Below are 21,538 nucleotides of genomic sequence, written 5' to 3'. Positions count from 1 at the left end.
ATGGTAACAGAGGGGCACAGATACAGGGGCCTGAGCCATATCTGTGCCCTTCTGTAACCATTGTTTCTCTGGGCAGGGCTCATCTGAACTTGAACCCCAGACCTCACAAGAGGCCTCTATTGCTGGTTGCTGGAAATGGTGATAAAATCCTGTGAGGGGAGGGGCAGTGCAAGGAAGGAGACTTGGCTTTGGGTATGGCTGGAGTGTGACACACTGACTTCTTTTCCTGAAAGTGGCTTAGGGTTTGCCGGGACTGTGTTGCACACACGACTTTGGTTTCCTCGGGCATTGCATTAAGGAGGCCAGAGTATTATTTATTATTGCTTGGTTTTCTTGCTTGACACACAAGACTTAAGGATCTCCCAACTGTGACGCATGGTCTCGATGTGGTTTCAAATACCGTCCAATTGATCTTGTGGTTTCCATCGAGGGTTTGAAATCCCTTGTTACCCACCAGGCAGGCAGTGGTGTGAATACCTGTGATCTCCCACCTCTCTGGCTGTGGTTCTGGAGTGCCGTAGGGAGGTTAGGACAGGCTGGGGTGGACCGCCAGCACAAATAGAACCTAGTCATTCCTGTGTCTCTGTGTAAGATTCCAGATTCATGGGCCAGGCTCAGCTTGTGCTGGGTTACTGGAAACCAGGATGAGAGCGCCACGGCCAGAGAGCCACGGTTCAGTCTTGCACTGGTCATGTGAAAATCACACCCACACAGCCTTGCCTTAGGCTTTGGAGGACGCCTTCATGCTGCTGCTTGTACCGTGTAGCTAAGAGGCACGAGGGACCACTAGCTCCTATGGTTACTTGACTCAGCGGTCACCAGGTTTAGGACTTTGTGAAGGGTTTTTGGCCAGGATAGGTATGCTTGTGAGACTGGCATCAGTCCTGCCCATGGGGAATTTAGAGCGGGGTGGAGGCAGGGAGTCTGTGAAGCAGTCAGGGAACAAGACTGGCTAAAACACAGTTCTGCACAAAATATTGTGGGCAGTTTGGCTAAAACAGGGGTTCTAAACTAGGGACAGTTTTGCCCTTCCCCCATAGAGGACATTTGGCAGTGTTCGGACATTGTTAGCTGTCACGCTAGGGGAGTGGGAAGTTGCTACTGGCATACCTAGTTAATAGAGGCCAGGGATGTTGCTAAACATCCTACAATGTACAGTTCAGTCCTGTACAACAGATAATTACCTGATTCCAAATGTCGGTAGAGCTAAGGTGGAAAAACCTTGGGGTAGAAATCACAGACTCATAGTAGTCCACTCTGCTTGGGAAGCAGGAGTCACAGGGCTGAGGGAAGAAGTACCATATTGTTTTAATAAAGGGGAAATGGGTAGACCTTTCCTGCTGCTTTCTGAGCAATGTGTGTTCATTATCTGCCCAGAAATTTAGAATTTTGACATTGGTTGTCCCATTAATCACCAGGTACTCTGTCTTATCAATGACAGGTACAGAGTCATTTTTTGTGGGCCAGTAGATATGACCAAGCCCATCTGAAATATGGATATGACCAAGCCCATGTGAAAAGTTGGATGGAACTGACGTTTCATCTCTTACTCAAATAACCTGGATTACCACCCCCGAGGAGGACAGGATCTCAATAGTACCCAAATGACTTTATACATACAACTTAAAGAACAATTAGGCATAGTTATTTTAGTAGTAGCCCATATTTGAAGCCAGTTACCTATTGCTGTGGGTATAAGAAATTAGCTGGGTGTGGTGCTGTGCACCTAAGGGCTGAGGCGGAATGTTTATTGTAATCTATCATTAGTAACATACTGACGTCCACCTGGCCCCCGTTTTCTAAATCACCGAAGTCTATTTTAATCTTCAAGTCCAAGCTCTTAGAGTTCTAAAAGTTGTTGTTTCTTGAAAGTTTTTCTGTCTTTCGGAGACACAGCCTCTGGATTCTGAAGATCGTTTTATCCTGTGCCTGTTTGCAGTGAGACCCTTGTAAATGTGACTCCTTGTCAGAGTTAGAAGTAAACCGTTCCCTTGAGCAGTGCTGAACTTTTTGCTGGCAATACATCTCTGGTGCTCGTCCCAAGACAGACAACCACACAAGGCAAGTCCCATTACGATCTTTGCTCCCAGCAGGGTCTGCTGCAGTGAGATGGAACTGCTGAGGGAAAAAAAAAGGGTGTTAAATTTAGAATGATGCTTATAATGAGGAATGAGATGTGGCATATGCCTTTCTCAAATGAAACTTGTGCTTGAGAAGAGTCTCAAACACATCAGCAACAAATTAACTTGTACCTTCAAATATTTCAGATCCTTTTGAAAACTATACTTCTTTCTTCTTTCGAGGCGAGGAAGTGGGTATTCTATTTGACTAAGAGCTATTTTCAAGATACAGTAAAGACTGTTGAGCTGGAGCCCAGTTACAGAAAGGATAAGGAATCAAAATCAGAAGATCAGGGTTTTGACAGCCCCGATTCTGTCACATTCAATCTTAGTCTAAGCGCCATTCATTTCTTTATAAGATAGGGGGGCAGTAGCACCTCTTCAGAGACCCTTGCAGTTCTTTTTTTTTTTTTTTTTTTTCCTTTTGAGACGGAGTGTCACTGTGTCACCCAGGCTGGAGCACAGTGGCATGATCATGACTTACTGCAGCCTCCACTTCCCAGGCTCAAGTGATCATCCCACCTCAGCCTCCCAAGTAGCTGGGACCTTAGGTGCATGGCACCACACCCAGCTAATTTCTTATATTTTGAAGAGACAATCTTGCCATGTTGCCTAGGCTGGTGTGGCTGGTGTGGCAACTCCTGTGCTCAAGCAATCCTCCTACCTCCACCTCCCAAAGTGCTGGGATTACAGGCATGAGCCACTGCACCCAGCCCTGTGCATTTCTTTTGTTTGTTTGTTTGTTTGTTTGTTTGAGACAGAGTCTTGCTGTCGCCCAAGCTGTAGTGCAGTGGCACGATCTCAGCTCACTATAACCTCCACCTCCCGGGTTCAAGCAATTCTTCTGCTTCAGTCTCCTGAGTAGCTGGGATTACAGGTGCCTGCCACCACTCCTGGCTAATTTTTATATTTTCAGTAGAGACGGGGTTTCACCATGTTGGTCAGGCTGGTCTCGAACTCCTGACCTTGTGATCCGCCTGCCGTGGCCTCCGAAAGTGCTGGGATTACAGGTGTAAGCCACTGCACCTGGCCCCCTTGCAGTTCTCTAAGTTGTTCGGGGGAACTGTTTACTTCTACCTTGGACAAAGGGTCACATTAAAAAGAGTCTCACTGTGTCTTGCAGGCAGCTGGCTGGCAGGCTCAAATGAGAGGCTGACTTTTAAAAGATATTTGAAGAGCTCAAGAGGGCAGGGTGCGGTAGCTCACACCTGTAATCCCAGCACTTTGGGAGGCCAAGCTGGGTAGATCACCTGTGGTCAGGAGTTTGAGATCAGCCTGGCCAACATGGCGAAACCCCGCCTCTACCAAAAACACAAAAATTAGCTGGGCATGGTGGCATGCGCCTGTAGTCTCAGCTACTCAGGAGGCTGAGGCATGGTAATTGCTTGAACCCAGGAGGTAAAGGTTGCAGTGAGCTGAGACCACACCACTGTACTCCAGCCTACAGAGGGAGTCAGAGTGAGACTGTCTCAAAAAAAAAAAAAGTTCGAGAGCTCTATGTAAATGTGTACTGTGTATATTAATTTTATTTATTTATTTATTTATTTTTGAGACAGAGCCTCGCTCTGTCGCCCAGGCTGGAGTACAGTGGCCGGATCTCAGCTTACTGCAAGCTCCGCCTCCCGGGTTTACGCCATTCTCCTGCCTCAGCCTCCCGAGTAGCTGGGACTACAGGTGCCCGACACCTCACCCGGCTAGTTTTTTGTATTTTTTGGTAGAAATGGGGTTTCACCGTGTTAGCCAGGATGGTCTCGATCTCCTGACCTCATGATCCGCCCGTCTCCGCCTCCCAAAGTGCTAGGATTACAGGCTTGAGCCACCGCGCCCGGCCTGTGTATTTTAATTATATACACGTATTTACATGTTTGTGCATCTTCCCTGCTTGAAATGATTACCCCGAGGCTTTGCCACATTACAGATCATTAAATAAAGAACACATTCTGTTGATTAGATTGTACTTATGAAGGAACAAGATGAACTTGAATATTTCAGGAAGATTTGCAGCAACAAGAATTGAAACAAATTTAAACAAAAAAGTTTGTTAGGTTTGTTAGGTTTTTTAAACCTAACAGCTTAGTTATTACAAAGTACCCTCCAAGGCAAATTTCGTATCTTATCTGTCATTTTTGTGCCTGTCAGCATCTAGCATGAAAGTTTAGGGTAACCCTAAGCATTAAATTCCTTCCACTAAATTTTGGGTTTTAGGTCCTGGAAATTTTTCCCAGCTGAATGATCACTCTGAACCTGTTTCCTATAAAAGGTAATGTAGGTAAAAACACCTAGGTCAGGTGTTGATATACACAGTCACTGGGCAGAACTGGTTGTCTTCCCCATGCTGTTGTGGTAGGAGATTTTTCTAGATTATCCACAGGTGTTCCCATCATGCAATGGAGAAGGGCACCTCTTCTTTATCCAGGTTCCTATTTGACATGTGTTTAATTAAGGTGCTGCTTGAGCCATAGTGTAGAGAATTCAGATGTCTGCTGCTTGTATTTAGGTGTCTTTAGCCTGCCTTAACTTCAAGGTTACTACTAAACTTTAGAGCAGGAAGTGACAGTCAGGTGCCCGCAGGGGCCAGCCAGTGGCGTGACTGAGTCAAGCAAATGAGATTATTGGGCAGTAGGAATGGGGCAGAGGATGGGACTGTGTAGAATGGAGAAGCTGGAGCCCACAAACATCTCTGTCCAGCCTCTTACGGCACTTTGTGAATGTGGTCCTTGATTTTTCTAAAGAAACTGGAAATCCGGATTTTTGTATGAATTTCTCTCATTTTAAAATGTTGACCATCAGTTCCACTTTTTTTTTTTTTTTTTTTTGAGACATGGTCTCACTCTGTTGCCCAGGCTGGAGTGCAGTTAACAGCTCACTGCAACCTTGAATTCCTAGGCTCAAGGGATCCTCCTGCCTCAACCTCCCAAGTAGCTAAGACTACAGGTGCCTGCCATCATGCCTGGCTAATATTTTTCATTTTTAATAGAGACGAGGTCATGCTTTGTTGCCCAGGCTGGTCTCAAACTCCTGGGCTCAAGCAGTCCTCCCACTTCAGCCTCCGAAAGTGCTGGGATTATAGGCCTGACCCACTGCACCCAGCCCACTTTTTTTTTGTTGTGGTTGGGGACGGAGTCTCGCTGTGTTGCCTAGGCTGGAGTGCAATGCCACAATCTCGGTTCACTGCAACCTCCGCCTCCAAGGTTTAAGCGATTCTCCTGCCTCAGCCTCCCGAGTAGCTGGGACTACAGGCATGCGCCACCACACCTGGGTAATTTTGTATTTTTAGTAGAGACAGGGTTTCTCCATGTTGGTCATGCTGGTCTCGAACTCCCGATTTCAGGTGATCCACCTGGCTCGGCCTCCTAAAGTGCTGGGATTATAGGCGTGAGCCACCACGCCCAGCCGACCCAGCCCACTTTTTAAAAGTTGAAAAACAATGGTGCCATGTGGGCATAAAACTCATTAGTGGGCCCACTGGGGCTTCAGGGCCACTAGTGCAATCCCCACTTTTAAGAGGGAAGAGGCAGTGATACAACTGTGGGAAGAAAAGGACCTACTTCATCGCACCAACTGTGAGTGGATGACAGTAGGCTAAACTGCCCCCCTGCTCTGCCTGAGTGCCACCTGCTACTCACCTGCTCCGCTGCATGCTACCTGCTGTTTCAGCCCTCAGCTGTCTGCACCAGCCATTGCTAAAGAAGCCATGCTTCTCAGTGGACTTACTCTAGCAGAAGAGGCCAGTGATGAGGGATTCCTGGGGACTGCTTTTCCTTCTGAGTGTCCAGGGGTGAAAGAGTGGTCCATGAACCAGGGTCCTGTTCTTCTGTAGCCTGCCAGGCACCACAGGCCTGCATGCCCTGGGACATTGACAAGTAGACTTTAATGAAACCATGGGATATGTTGCAACTTCCGATTTTTGCTCTGGGATTTTCCTACCAGGGTCAAGTAGCTTTTTCTGAATTTGTTATTCAAGTTCCTAATGCAACACAGGAAATGGATTTTAATTTTTTTTGCTAGCTGCTCTGTTTGGGGGCTGTTTAATGAGGATGTAGTTGCAGTGCAGCTTTGGCAGTAAGTACTGGTGTGGATGGGAGCGTAGCTAACATGTCAGTTCTTTTTAAAATATATGTGTATGATCTATTATATGTTTTAGTGGAATGAAGCATAGAGAGTATAAATAATGTGCCTTGATTCTATGTAGGTACTCTTGTGGGTAACTGTGTTGGGACACGTTTGGGATTCTAGAAAAAGAATGTGAGTCTATTTCATGTTTAGAGAGCAGGAACTGTTTATTGTATGTTCTTTTTAGATCCAGGGCAGTGGTTCTCAAGCTTGAAAATACATAAACATAACCAGGGGAGTGTGTTTTAAAAGGCGGATTTTCAGTCCCTGCCCCCAGAGGGTCTCAGTCTATCTACATTCTTGACAAATACTTCAGATGATTTGGGGCCCATGGACCACACTTTTGGGAAAACACATCCCTATTTTGTTGCATTTGTTGTCTAAGCATGTTCATTGTTATTTGGGGGCAAATTCACTTATTTGTAAGATGCCCTTATTGCCCTGATTCACTCTGTTGCCCTTCCTCAGATTCTTGGCTACAGTTAGTCTTTGGGAGGCCCCAGACCAAATTGTTACAGGATGCCCTGTGGGTTGAAGTCAATGGACCCCTGTTGTCCCCACTGCTATCCCCGGGACTCCCCTTTGGGGACCGTGACACTGTGGGCTCATCTTGAAGCAGCAGCCACCTCTTTTGATTCCAGGCTTTTCTCACATTGGTCACGAGCTCCAGTCTTTGGCTTTACTCTTTAGGGTACTCTATAGCTAAAGGATGGGGGACTGGGTCCTCCTGAGCCCAGGGAGCTGGAGTCCAGAGCCCTTAAGGAGTAAACCACACTATCAGATCTGAGGGATGAGACTGAACCTTATCAGACAAGATTTACGGGGTTGGTTAGGGGAACCTGCCCATGTAGCCCAGGCTATTTGTTCTTTTGGAAAACTACTGAATTCAGCCAAACAGCATAAAAATCCATTCCTGGTGTCCCATTGCATGTAAGACAAAGTCTTGGTTAACTTCTTAGTAATGGCTTGCCCTTTATGGGGAAGGATGGAATTGAGCTCTTTTAGCCAAAGCTTATGGAATAATGATCGGGTATGGTATATACTGGAAAGGATATGAAAGTAGTACATGACAACCCTGCCATCAAAGAAAGGGAGATTAGGCTGGGCACAGTGGCTCCTGCCTGAAATCCCAGCACTGTTGGAGGCTGAGACAGGAGAATCGCTTGAGCCCAGAGTTTGAGACCTGCCTGAGCAACATAGTGAGATCCTGTCTCTACAAACAATAAAAAAATTAGCTGGGTGTGGTGGTGTGTGCCTGTGGTCCTAGCTACTTGGGAGGCTGAGGTGGTGAGGTGGGAGGATTGCTTGAGCCTGGAAAGTTGAGGCTGCAGTGAGCTATGATCGTGCCACTGCACTGTAGCGTTGGTGATAGAGTGAGACCCTGTATCAAGAGAGAAAAAAAAAAAAAGGGAGACTAGACTAACACACTAACACATAGGAAGCAATAGGCCAGGACTCCTGCTGCATCATCCCCCTTCATGAGCTTACTTTCTTCATCCTCAGCCCTTCGATATTCTCCTTCCACCCAATTTGAAAATGTATGCCCTTGAACAATTATGTTTATTTCCCTCAATTCTTTAAACAGTCAGAGAAAACCAATAGTGGCCAGGTGCGGTGGCTCACGCCTGTAATCCCAGCACTTTGGGAGGCCGAGGTGGGTGGATCACCTGAGGTCAGGAGTTCGAGACCAGCCTGGCCAATATGGTGAAACCCTGTCTCTATTAATAATACAAAAAATTAGCCGGGTGTGGTGGTGCACGCCTGACGTACCAGCTACTCAGAAGGCTGAGGCAGGAGAATCACTGGAACCTGGGAGGCGGAGGTTGCAGTGAGCCGAGATCTTGCCACTGCACTCCAGCCTGGGCGACACAGTGAGACCCTGTCTCAGAAAAAACAAAAAAACAAAAAACAAAAAAACCAATACTATTAGGGAGAATGTGATCTTAACTTTCTTTTTCTTTTTCTTTCTTGAGACAGAGTCTCGCTCTGTCGCCCAGGCTGGAGTGCAGTGGCGCGATCTCCGCTCACTGCAGGCTCCGCCTCTCGGGTTCACGCCATTCTCCTGCCTCAGCCCCCCGAGTAGCTGGGACTACAGGCGCCTTCCACCACGCCTGGCTAATTTTTTTCATATTTTTAGTAGAGACGGGGTTTCACCGTGTTGGCCAGGATGGTCTCGATCTCCTGACCTCGTGATCCGCCTGCCTCAGTCTCCCAAAGTGCTGGGATTACAGGCATGAGCCAACGTGCCCGGCCAAAAATATTTTTATATTTATTCAAGTCTCCACCATAACCTAAGGGAGGGACTAGCCAAAACCAACAACGAATTTACAAACTGTGGTACTTTGGAGATTATTTTATTTTATTATTTATTTTTTACTGAGACAGAGTCTGGCTCTCTTGCTCAGGCTGGAGTGCAGTGGCACAATCTCGTCTTACCGCAGCCTCCACCGCCTGGGTTCAAGTGATTCTTGTGCCTCAGCCTCCTGAGTGCACACTACAGGTGCACACTACCACGCCTGGCTAATTTTTTAATATTTTTAATAGAGATGGTTTTTGCCATGTTGGCCAGGCTGGTCTCAAACTCCTAACCACAGGTGATCCGCCTGCTTCGGCCTCCCAAAGTGCTGGGATTACAGGCATGAGCCACTGCGCCCAGCCTGGAGATTATTTTAATTGTTATACAAAGCCTATGAGGTCTGACCTCAGCTGAATTCTTAGCTCTTCTTTCACACTGCTTTCCCTGAGATCACTGTAGTCAGCTACACGAGTTTTCTTTCTCTCCTTGAGCACACCAAGCTCGTTTCTGCTCTGGTATTTTTGCATGGATTTGGTATTTCCTCTTCCTGGAACACTGTTCTCACAGGTCTGGTTAAGCTGGCTCCTTACACTGTTCTCACAGGTCTGGTTAAGCTGGCTCCTTATACTGTTCTCACAGGTCTAGTTAAGCTGGCTCTTTTTCAGCAGTCAGGGCTCGACTCAGATGTCACCTGCTCAGAGTGGCCTTTCCTGACCACCCTATCTAAAACTGTTTGTCTCATTATCCTGTTTTATTATCCTCATGGAGCTTATTACTGCTCGTGAAATTCTAATTTTGCTTGTTAATTGTCAGTCTTCCCAACTGGAACATAGTTAAAAATCTTTTTGCCTTTGTTATTCTGCAGTTTCATACAGTGTACCTAGGTGTGGGCTTCTTCTTATCTGGAAATTTTGTATCTTTTTTTTTTTTCTGAGACAGGGTCTCGCTCTGTTGCCCAGGCTGGAGTGCAGTGGCATGATCTCGGCTCACTGCAACCTCCGCCTCCCAGGTTCAAGCGATTTTCCTGCCTCAGCCTCCCAAGTAGCTGGGACTACAGGCGCGTGCCACACACCCAGCTAATTGTATTTTTAGTAGAGACGGGGTTCCACTGTGTTAGCTAGGATGGTCTCGATCTCCTGACCTCGTGATCCGCCTGCCTCGGCCTCCCAAAGTAGTTTTGCATACATTTTTATATCTTGGATTGTGAGCTTTATTTATTTATTTTATTTTTATTAATTTTTTTTGAGATAGAGTCGCTCATTGTTGCCCAGGCTGGAGTGCAATGGCACAATCTCGGCTCACTGCAACCTCCGTCTCCTGGGTTCAAGCAATTCTCCTGCCTCAGCCTCTGGAGTGGCTGGGATTACAGGCGCCCGCCACCATGCCCGGCTAATTTTTTTGTATTTTTATTAGAGACAGGGTTTCATTATGTTGGCCAGGCTGGTCTCAAACTCCTGACCTTATGATCCGCCCGCCTCAACCTCCCAAAGTGCTGGGATTACAGGCATGAGCCACTGCGCCCGGCCAACAGAACTTTATTTGTAGGAATCCTTTGTGCCGTGGCTGAGGGTAGATCTCTTCAGAGTTTTGTATTTCCGCCAGATGTTGCAGGGTTATTGCCAGCCTGGGACTACTTTTTGTGTTAAATTTTTGGCTTGGGGATCTTCAGACCATGTAGTAGTACAATTCAAATCTGAAATAACCTGTGATCACACATTATTAGAGGAGATGCTGTTTTCCTCCCACTTCAGGGCTTTTTATTGTCACTATGTGCCAGTGGGTTAATGTTTTTTCTAATCTGTTCTCCTCCTCTGAGGGCCCCAGCTTTGTATTGGTTCTCAGTTCCAATTCCCTGTTTTAGGTGGGCCCAAGATCAACAAACTACCCCACTTTCTAGGTCAACTGGAAAGGCCTGATCTCATTTACTACTGTAGTCTCTAGTTCCCGCTATCATTTTTGGTCCCGGGTGATCCTCCTTGCTTTCTTGCAAGTTCAGCTTCATAATTAAAAGGGATTGTTGTATAGCCAGGGTTTTATAGCAGAAGAATTTTTAGTTACCTACCCAGCTATATTGCCAGAAGCAGAAGCTCTCCTCTCCCACCCCCCGAATATCTTGTTCATTGCTATAGCTGTAGCATCCCGCATAGTGCCTGGCACATGGTTGGGGGAAGGGGGTCAATACATACGTGTTAAATGATTTGGAGAACTGAACATTTCCATTAGGAATTAGTTCTTGGCCAGGCATGGTCGCTCACACCTGTAATCCCAGCACTTTGGGAGGCTGAGGTGGAAGGATCCCTTGAGCCCAGGAGTTCAAGACCAGCCTGGGCAACATGAGGAGACTGTCTCTATTTAAACAAACAAACAAACAAAAAAAGATTTAGTTCTTCCTGCAGGGAAAGCCAGAGGTGATGCTCCAAATTAATTCGTATCCAGCAGCCAAGCTATTTGGTGTCCTGTGCTTTAGCATCCCAGGAAGGACTTCAATTTTCTTATTTTTCACTCTTAAACTTTAAAATGTTTTCCTAAGGACGTGACGCTGTTGCCATTAGCCAGTTGCTAGCAGAGTTTTCCAGACCCATAAAGTGGCAGATTAAAACCATGCCTGGGGAAACATTACTGCCCAGTGTGTCTTTTTATGCTGGCACTTAAGAAAGTTTTTACGCTGATTAAATTGACCTTTACAGTGGCTCAGCTAAGAATAGCAACTGTAAGATGTGGAAACTGTTGAGGAAAATGTTGTTAGTCCCACAGTTTATACTGCCACCAAAGAGAGGAGATAATTTTTTGCATATGTGCAAAAGGCATACTGTTTATCCTTTCCATTGTAAAAATGTTTTTTCCAGTTTGGTGTTGGTCTTGCTTGTCTCTTCTTTGTGACTTTGTTTTCTGTTTGGTAACCATGTGTACCTTGTCCCTCAGAGCTGGTCACTGTGGCACTGAGGCTGAAGGCACATGCCTGTAACAGATGGGGCTCCTAGTAGTCACTACCAGAGTCACTCCTGAGGTGAAAGGCCTCAGCATAAGAGCATTCATTATGCACCAAAGTTCCTTTTTGACAAGTTGTACATTTCTAGCTTTCTGGGGTTTTGTTTTAGCCGTGGAGTTTTGTGCAAATGAAAACATTGCCAGGAAGATGACATCTTTAAAATGCAAGTATGATCTTGTCCCCTCCCTGTTAGAGTGGTCCCCACCTACCTAACTTCCCTATCAACTTCCTCTACCATCTCCTTCTAGCTAAAGGCCTTTGCTTGTAGCATTTTCTTTGCCTGTGATGTTCTTCCCTGTCCTCTTCCTAGTTTCTTTCTTTTCTTTTCTTCTCTCTTTTTTTTTTTTTTTTTTGAGATGGAGTTTCACTCTTGTTGCCCAGGCTGCAGTGCAATGTCACGATCTCAGCTCACCGCAACCTCCGCCTCCCGGGTTCAAGTGATTCTCCTGCCTTGGGCTCCCAAGTAGCTGGGATTACAGGCATGTGGCACCACACCTGGCTAATTTTTGTATCTTTAGTAGAGACGGGGTTTCTCCATGTTGGTCAGGCTGGTATCAAACTCCCGACCTCAGGTGATTCGCCCACCTTGGCTTCCCAAATTGCTGGAATTACAGATGTGAGCCACTGCGCCCCCTAGTTACTACTTTCTAACCATACTGTCAATCTCAGTTCAAGCTTACCTTCCTCCCAGAAGCTGTTCTGGACCTTCTTGACCAGTTCCTAGGTCTTATCTTTTACGCACTGTCACCTAATCTGTACTTTTCCTTCCTAACATTTATTGTAGTCACAGTTTTATCTGTGTAATTATTTTGCCATCTTTCATTAGACTGCAAGTTCTGTGAGGATGACCTAAACAATATAATAATGTGTAATGTGCTTTGAAGATGCTTGGAAGAAAAGCATAAGGTAGGTGTGGTGGCTCATGCCTGTAATCGCTGCACTTTGGGAAGCCAAGATGGGATGATTGCTTAAGGCCAGGAGTTTGAGATCAGCCTGAGCAACATAGCGAGGCCCTGCCTCTACCAAAAAAAGTAAAAATAAAAAAGCCAGATGTGGTGGCACATGCCTGTAGTCCTAGCTACTCGGGAGGCTGAGGCAGGAGGATCATGTGAGCCCAGGAGTTTGAGGCCGCAGTGAGCTATAGTCGTGCCACTGCACTCTAGCCTGGACAACAGAGCAAGACCTTGTCTCCAATAAATACATAAATAGTAAAAGCATAGGATAATCATAAAGCATGCTGAGAATTTTTCATATTTGACCTTTCCATTGCATTCTTTCTAGTTCCTTTTTCTTTTCTTCTTCATGTGTCTGGAGCAGCCCACATTGCCACAGAGAACTTGGCTGTTCTGAAACAATTCTGAATGAAGGCAAAGTACTGTTTGGATGGTCTTTCATGCCCAGCAATAGTGGCTCACAGAATAACGTTGATAGTAGGAGCTCAGAGAAGTTAAGTAGCCCAGGGTCACACAGTTAATAGCCCTACTGTAAGAGCTGGGCTTTGAACCCAGATCCAGCTAACTCTTTTTTTTTTTTTTGAGACAGGGTCTGACTCTGTCACCCAGGCTAGTGTGCAGTGGTGTAATCATGGCTCACTGCAGCCTCAACCTTCTGGGCTCGAGCAGTCCTCCCACCTCAGCCTCCCAAGTAGCTGGGACTACAGGTGTGCAACATCACACCCAGCCAATTTTATTTTATTTTTTGGTTGAGACGGGGTTTTGCCATGTTGTCCAGGCTAGTCTCAACCTCCTAGGCTCCAATAATCTGCCCACCTTGGCCTCCCAAAGTGCTGAAATTATAGGCGTGACCCACCACACCTGGCCCCAGCGAATTCTTAACTACTTAGGCTTTGTGTAGATCTTGAGCCACCTGGAGGAGTTTGAGTCCTAGGTGTGCAACGATTAGGCTCCTCATATAAGGAGAGGTGGAAGAGCACAGGCAGCATTTCCACACCACTGTTCTTTGCTGTGGGTTTGCATGACAGGAGACATAGATTTCATGATATCTTGCATTGGCTTGAGGCTGCTAGGTCAGAGTGGACAGGGGATGTGGAGGATAATAAAACCTTAAAGTTGAAGGAGACAGCTGGGCGTGGTGGCACACGCCTATAATCCCAGCAACTTGGGAGGCTGAGGCAGGAGAATCACTTGAACCCAGGAGGCGGAGGTTGCAGTGTGTCAAAATCACGCCACTGCACACCAGCCTGGGCAACAGAGTGAGACTCCATCCTTCCCCACCGCCTCCCCCCCAAAAATTTAAGGAGACGTTATGAGTGATCTTAACCAGACCTAGGGCCATTGAGTAACTTGCCCAAAGTTCATATCTGTGTAGTGATAGAGCTGGGGTCTACAAAAATTAGATGGATGTGGTGGCGTGCACGTGTAGTCCCAGCTACTCAGGAGGCTGAGGCAAGAGGATCAGTTGAGCCCGGAGGTCGAGGCTGCAGTGAGCCGTGATCACGCCACTCTTCCCCAGCCTGGGCCAGACAGTTAGAGTCTGAGTGAAAAAAAAAAAAAAAAGTAGGGGGGTGGGGAGAGCTGGGGCCAAACTCAAGGCTCCTGGGTTTTCCACAACACTGTTGACTGACACCAGCAGGTCTCTCTGAAGGAACTTACTTTGGCACTCATACCTCACTATCTCCCGAATCCTCCTTCACTTCTTCCTTGCTAGAGATCCACCTTCTTTTGTCCCCCTGCAGCAGAAAATGACAGTTCCCGTAACCAAGACCATCCCAGGCAGCTCAGGGACTCTGTATTTGGAGGAGGGAGAAGGACCATAGGGGACTAGATGTATAGATGTCCACAACTTGTGATGTTTCAACTTAATGATTTTTCAGCTTTATGATGGTGCAAATGACATACGCAGCCAGTAGAAATCATTTGTTTTTCACTTTTAATACAGTATTAAGTGGATGACATGAGATACTCAATACTTTATTGTAAAATAATTTGTGTTAGAGGATTTTACCAAACTGTAGGCTGATGTAAGTTCTGAGCATGTTTAAGGTAAGCTAGGCTAAGCTATGCTGTTCAGTAGGTTAAGTGTGATAAATGCATTTTTGACTGACGATATTTCATTTTATGATGGGTTTACCAGGACATAACCCCATCCTAAGCCAAGGTGCTTCTGTACTGGGTTAAAAAGTTTTTGAGGAACACTGGATTAAATGATGCTTCCACTCTGCTGCTCTCCCTGGGAAAGCAGAGGCAGAACGGTGAAGCAGAGTGGGGTCTTGTTTATTCCAGACCCCCTGCCTCGGTGCACAGAAGATCTGAGAGAAAAGCTGACTGACATCAGTAGGTCATGAGGATGCCACTTGTTTAGATTTCAAATGCATTCCACTGTATGTCTCACTTAGGACCAGTTGGCAGCCCTGTGTTCTGAGCCTGAGCCACCTCTGGTGAATTTTCCTGAGACAGAAGTGTCATTGGATTCTTTCTTGTGCCAAATGTAGGCACCACTGCCTCTTTTAGAAACTATGTGGACACTTTGAACTGTGCTCTTTCAAGCCAGTGCCGGAAGAATGGCATTCGCAGGGCCTGGTAAACTTGGGAGAAACTTTCTGATGTTTTTATGAAAGGCATGTTTTGCTCTGAAGTTAAAGAGTGTGTGTTCTGGCCAAAGTAGCAAGCATAGACCTGTTTTTTCCACATGTACCAGGTTTCAGAGGAGAAGTTGACTAGATAGCCAGTGTATCATTTTGCTTGTGGTGGGCTGGTGGGATGGTGAAAACGGAGGGAGGAAGAAGTATAGGGGACAAGATATTTAGATGGTCCACAACTTGTGATGGTTCAACTTAATGATTTTTCAACTATGATGGTGTGAGTAGCATACACGGCCAATAGAAATCAGTCTGTTTTTCACTTTTAGTACAGGATTAAGGAGATGGTATGAGAAATCCAAGTTGATAGCCAGCGTCTCATTTTGCTTATGCTGGGCATGGGAGGGTGGTTGTGGAGGGGGGAAGGAGCACATGGAAAGAACTCTGCATGCAGTGTTATGAGGGCCTCATTCTCAGGGTTTATAAATGCCACGTTTCCTTCTTTCTAAACTCTTATATTAGAATGTAAAGCTTTTAAGACCAAGAAACCCCTAAAGATTTATGGTGGAAATGTGCACTAAGCCGGGGTACTGGGTTTTCAGCCCTGTGCTTTCTCTTGTCGTCTCTCTGTGGCTTCAGGTGCCAGTCCTGTTTCTGCCCAGCCTCTAGCCCTGTAGACAGTCACTGGAGTGCTTGGTGTATACCCTTGGCCAAGTAGACAGTGTAGTAAAGCATGGTCCAGAGAGGAGGAGCCGACCATGTGACTTCAGTTTCCACTGGCAGCTGTCCGCCGGATGTGCACTGTGGGCAGGGCCAGCCTGAGTCGCCGCAAATACTGTGGCTTTAATTTCTTTGCTGAGCAGGGCTTTTTTCCTTCTTAACTCTGAGCTTCTTGGAGATAAGGACAATGTCTTATTCATCTTTGTATCCCTTGAACCCAACACAATGCTTGGCACAAAGACAGCATCCAGTAAGTGACTGTGTTATTGTTTAGGATGAAGAAATGTTGAAGGCCACATATAGCAGATGCTTTACAGGTTTCATCATCTGCATAGTGGTCCCAAGTACATTTTGGGCTAAGGTTAATGTTGGTCTGGGAGATATTTTATATCTTACATGTGAAATATTTTTTTAAATGTTTCCATCCTCATCTACCAGTGCTGTGGACAGAATTTGGCCGACTGCTAGATGGCCACTCAGCATCTCTGTGAGTGTCCCTAACAAGGGACAGTATGAATCCTGGATCCAGTCAGGATTCTTATTCAATAAGCAAAAATGATCTAGCAGATTGAAATTGGACTGTGTTGTCTGAGCAGTTCGGCCCTTTATTGAAAAGTGAAGAATTTCAGTTGTAGATTTTTTTTTTTTTTTTCTTTTTTTTTTTTTTTCTTGAGGCGGAGTCTCCTCTTTTGCCTGGACTGGAGTGCAGTGGCGATCTCAGCTCACTGCAAGCTCCGCCTCCCCGGGATTTACGCCATTCTCCTGCCTCAGCCTCCCGAATAGTTGGACTACAGGCGCCCGCCACCTTGCCCAGCTAGTTTTTGTATTTTTAGTAGAGACGGGGTTTCACCGTGTTAGCCAGGATGGTCCTCGACTCCTGACCTCGTGATCCGCCGTCTCGCCTCACCGGCCTCCCAAAGTGCTGGGATTACAGGCTTGAGCCACCGCGCCCGGCCATGTAGATTTTTTTTGTTGTTGCCCTCTTTAGGATCACACTGTGAGTTAACCTTGGAGAGCAAGTGTTTTAAAAAGGAGAATGGGATAACTGAGCAAATGCTAATCCTAGAATACATACTGCATTAATTATTCCAGGAAGTTTCACAGAAAAGCCGATTTTATTTAAAGCATACTGCTAATTACCAGAGAATCATCACTCTCCTACTGGCTGAGGTTAGCACCAGAACATGAAATGTTTCTACTTGGACATAAAGAAAGTGAGGCAGCCCTTTCCTGTCCTGTCCGAGGAAAACTTACTCTGCCAATTGCTTTTGTGTCCTGAATCTCCTCTCCTCTTTAATAAACCATATTTTTTTCCTAAGCTCTTTTGTTGCTGTGTAAATCTTTTAAAGTTTTGTTTTGAGACGGAGTCTCGCTCTGTCACCCAGGCTGGAGTGCAGTGGCACAATCTCGGCTCACTGCAATCTTTGCCTCCCCGGTTCAAGCGATTCTCCTGACTCAGCCTCCTGAGTAGCTGGGATTACAGGCACGTGTCACTACGCCTGACTAATTTTTGTATTTTTAGTAGAGACGGGATTTCATCATGTTGATCAGGCTGGTCTCGAACTCCTGACCTTGCAAGCTGCCTGCCTTGGCGTCTCAAAGTGCTGGCATTACAGGTGTGAGCCACCGCGCCTGGCCAAAGTTGTTTTTCGTAATGGAATAAGCATTGATACAGACCGTTTTGTGGGCAGGTGAATAGACAACCAGGAGGACAGTGATGAGAAGGAAAGTGTTGAAAAGCTGTCATTTAATATGCTAACGTGCTTTTTAAATTTTTTAGGATAAGGAAGCCTGTGTGGGTACCAACAATCAAAGCTACATCTGTGACACAGGACACTGCTGTGGACAGTCTCAGTGCTGCAACTACTACTATGAACTCTGGTGTAAGTCCTTGCTCGGGTGTCTCTCAGTATCCCAGGGTCCCAATTACGGCCTCTGTAGCCCTTTTCGGATTCTCATGGGGACAGTGTTGGTGAGTGGAATCTGTTTATGAGTTCCAGAAGTACTTCCTTTGTAGAGGAAGAGAGTTCTGGTGCTCTTTGGACTTTGTTAGCTGAAGACTGGAGAATATGGTTTCAGCAAGGTCTGCTGCAGAAGCTCTTGCCTGGGGTTCTCCTGGATGCCCCCTCCATTGTGTGCTGAGCTGACAACAGCTTAGGTCCATCCTTGGGCCAGCCCAGAAGCCCTGGTTTGCCTTTTTTTTTTTTTTTTTTTTGACGGAGTCTCACTGTCACCAGGCTGCAGTGCAGTGGCGTGATCTCGGCTCACTGCAACCTCTGCCTCCTGAGTTCAAGTGATTCTCCTGCCTCAGCCTCCTGAGTAGCTGGTACTACAGGTGTGTGCCACCATGCCCAGCTAATTTTTGTATTCTTAGTAGAGATGGAGTTTCACCATGTTGGCTAGGATGGTCTCAATCTGTCGACCTCGCGATCCGCCCGCCTCGGCCTCCCAAAGTGCTGGGATTAGAGGCGTGAGCCACCGCACCCGGCTGCTTGCTGATTTTGCAGAGAGGGGTTGCAAGCCAAGCTACTGTGTATGCCAGGCCACTCTAGGTGGTCACTGTGCCATTTTCTTGTAAGGACCAAGGGGCTTCCAGAATTTCCCATGGAACCTCATGGAGTGCCTCTGTTTCTGAGGGTCCTTCGGAAAGGAACAATCTTTCCCTAGGTCCCTGCCTATAGAGGACCTTCTGGAGAGAGGGAGTCTTGAGGCTCAGCTCCTTTTATTTCTTACCCAGTTCTCACATGGAAGCTCCTGGAGGATTCTCCGGTGTACCTAAACTTTCACTGTTGGCTGAATGCCATGTGGAGGCCGGGCACAGTGGCTCATGCTTATAATCCCAGCACCCAGGGAGGCCAAGGCATGTGGATCATTTGAGCCCAAGAGTTCAATACCAGCCTGGCCAACATGGTGAAACCCCTTCTCTACTAAAAATACAAAAATTAGCTGGGCATGGGGGCGGGTGCCTGTAGTCCCAGCTACTCAGGAGGCTGAGGCAGGAGAATCACTTGAACCCGGGAGGCAGAGGTTGCAGTGAGCCAAGGTTGCACCACTGCACTCCAGCCTGGGCAACAGAGCGAGACTCCATCTAAAAAAAAAAAAAATTGCCATGTGGAAACCATCCTTGTCTTGCCACTGGTTTGACCGAGGCCAGAACCACTTGCTTCTTCAAGTTGCACGACAGTGGTGATGTTGTTAGGGTCTTCAGGGAGTGGCCCAGCGTTGTTGAAACTGACACTCTTTGTACTCTGACCTTCCTGGAACTCAGATGAGACAGTGTAGGATGCTGGACAAAGAAAGAGAGGGTGTTGGGAGGGAGGTGGTCCTTAGGACAGGGAGGTCCCAGGTGACCGACATCACAGTAGTTCTTACAATTGTCTCTTGAGAAAGGAGACTGCAGACGGTTTCCCCAGATGATTCTAAGCCCTCATCACTGCCTCCATTTGGAAACAGACTTTGGGTTTGTCAAACCATGCCCTTGCCCCCACCATCCTATCTGCCCTTTTCCCCTTTCTCATCCTCCCGCCAACCCCTGTGTCAGTGATACGGCAAGAAAGCAGCCAGAAGGACTATTGTTTGGGCCAGAGAGGAAATTAGACTCTTGGCTGGGAGGTCTTTCCCTCTGAAATGCAGTTGTATTTGTAGCCAACAGGAGTGGTTTCTCCAAACAAGACCTCTCCCTCACCCTCACCTTTCCCTTTTGAGGACTGAGGATGGGCTCATCTGCCTTTCTGAGGAATTCCAGGAGCAGTCCGGTGCAGGAGAGCACAGGGCTCAAGATATCCCCACCAGACCTGCAGATATATAAGCAGCAAAGAAGGAGGGCACAGTCATTGTTGCTATTTTAGAAGGGGTGGGGCTGAGAAACTTACTAGAGGACACACAGTGCCAAGCAGGTAGACAGACTCTGTTTAAATGTTTTAAAATGCAGATAACCACAGGGTTCAAATTCTCCCTCCCACCCTTTGTTAAAACAAAAGTCGAAGCTGGGCTGCCAAAAAGCCACAGAGCTGCAGTTTGTTTCTCTGGGGCCTGGCCAGGCGGCATCAGTTGCGAAAAAGAACAAAGTTGCTCATGGCCCCATCTCAGATTGACAGAGCCTCCTGGGCTTTTGGCAGAGTTGACTCAGGAGCCACCGGAATTGGGTCACCAAAGCCAGGGCCGGGGGGTGGAGTGGCAGGGACAGGGAGACCCAGAGGGCAAGGAGGTAGTCTGGGAAAGCAGGTGCCTCAGCCCAAGGACTCAAAGAACGTCTGAGAAAGAGCTGCATGAACGGCTAAGTGTCTCTCCAGCTATGGGCATTTGGGAAAGGAGGAGGCCCAGCAGAGAGCAGTGTCTAGACCGAGAGAAAAGGTGCCCTGTTATACGAGCTGGCACGTGTTTTCTACGTTCTGGAGGCATGGGAGGCATAAAAGCCAAACGCCCCTCTCAGGAAGTCCTCCGATACCCCTCTTTATTGAGGTCATGGCCTCTGCCTGGCGTGTATGGGAGGGAGGTTGATGTTGGAACAAACACCTGAAGTTCTCATCAAAACGGCACTTTTTGTTGCTTTCAGCCCTGTTCCCTCTAATACCTCTCAACTTTGCCTGAAGTGTGAAAGTCTTGGGCTTTGGGCTGATTTCCTTCCCACCTTCCTTTGGAAAGAAAAATCCTCAGCCAGGAAATCTTTTGGCAGAGTTTTCATCAGACAGGGCAACTCCTTAACTATAGTTGCCTACAGGAAAGGCCTCAGGGAAAAAATGCCATTTCTACCCACCCTTTACCTCTACTAAACTGAATTTTCCTGTGTGCTGAGGAAATTTCTCAATTCTCACATACGTACTTACACACACGCGCGGTTTACACAGACACACAAGCACACGTAGACTGAGCTCTGGCCGGCAACCTTTCCCACGTGTCTTTTCAATTTTTCGTAACGTAAACCAGTTATTGGGCCTGCATGTGATGAGAACAGAAGATCCTATTTTATAGGGGCAGTAGTTGAGGCTATAAGGACCAGATCATTGTTAGTATTATCTCCATGCATTGTTATGGCATGTGTACTTTAATTCATCATTCCATCAGTTATTCATTCAGCAAACCCTTATTCCAGTGCTCTTGAACTTCGGCTGCCATCAGAATTTCCTTAAGGGCTACTGAAAACACACTCTTCTGGGCTCTACTCCCAAAGCTTTTGATTCAAAACTGAGAATTAAAAAACCTGAGAATGTGCAATTGTAACAGGTTCCTAGTTGATGCTGTGACCTCCTCTGGGCTGGAAACTGGAGAGACAGAGTTCTTACCTTCAGAAGGTAATCCAGTAGGGAGGAGATAAGATGTCCAGTGGCCCAAACCCCAAAGCCACTCCTCCCAGTTCTCATCCTGGGGCTCTCACCACCCAGCAAGCTACATTTTCTAGGGAGAGATCAAAGTTGGGAATTTCTGCCCTTGAGATCATTTGGGAGAATTTCACCCAGGCATCAAATTCCCCTGGTTGGGCTTTAGGAGGGAGAGGGATATGTTTCTGGACAGTGGAATTTCCCTGAGGTGACACGAAACAGGCTATTAGCAAATCCTGTCAATGCTGCTCAACTTGTTTTCATTTTCATTTTCTCTCTCTCTCTCTCTTTCTCTCGCTCTCTCTCTTTCCTTTCCCTCCCTCCCATCTCACTCCTCCTCTCTCCCCTCCTTCTCCACTCTTCCTTTCCCCTCCCTTCCACCCTCCCGTACCCTTTCGCCCACCCTCCCGTACCCTTCCCCCCACCTTCCCCTCCCCTTTCCCC

General features: G+C 46.9%; 1 protein-coding gene across 2 annotated transcripts in view; it reads left to right on the top strand.

Annotated features, from left to right (window-relative positions):
- The window catches only part of WBP1L (WW domain binding protein 1 like), a 47,313-nt gene that overhangs the window by 7,274 nt on the left and 18,501 nt on the right, over window positions 1-21,538 (top strand). For both annotated transcript variants that reach the window (XM_017851687.1, XM_017851686.1), the window contains exon 2: window positions 17,557-17,659. In XM_017851687.1, coding sequence (XP_017707176.1) covers window positions 17,557-17,659 — 103 coding nt within the window. The remainder of the gene's footprint in view (window positions 1-17,556; window positions 17,660-21,538) is intronic.

Source organism: Rhinopithecus bieti, unplaced genomic scaffold (assembly GCF_001698545.2).
Source record: "Rhinopithecus bieti isolate Rb0 unplaced genomic scaffold, ASM169854v2 scaffold_31787, whole genome shotgun sequence".
In the NCBI taxonomy this organism is placed as follows: Eukaryota; Metazoa; Chordata; class Mammalia; order Primates; family Cercopithecidae; genus Rhinopithecus; species Rhinopithecus bieti.
Note: the sequence above shows the minus strand (reverse complement) of the source record. Positions and strands in the feature narration are given on the sequence as shown.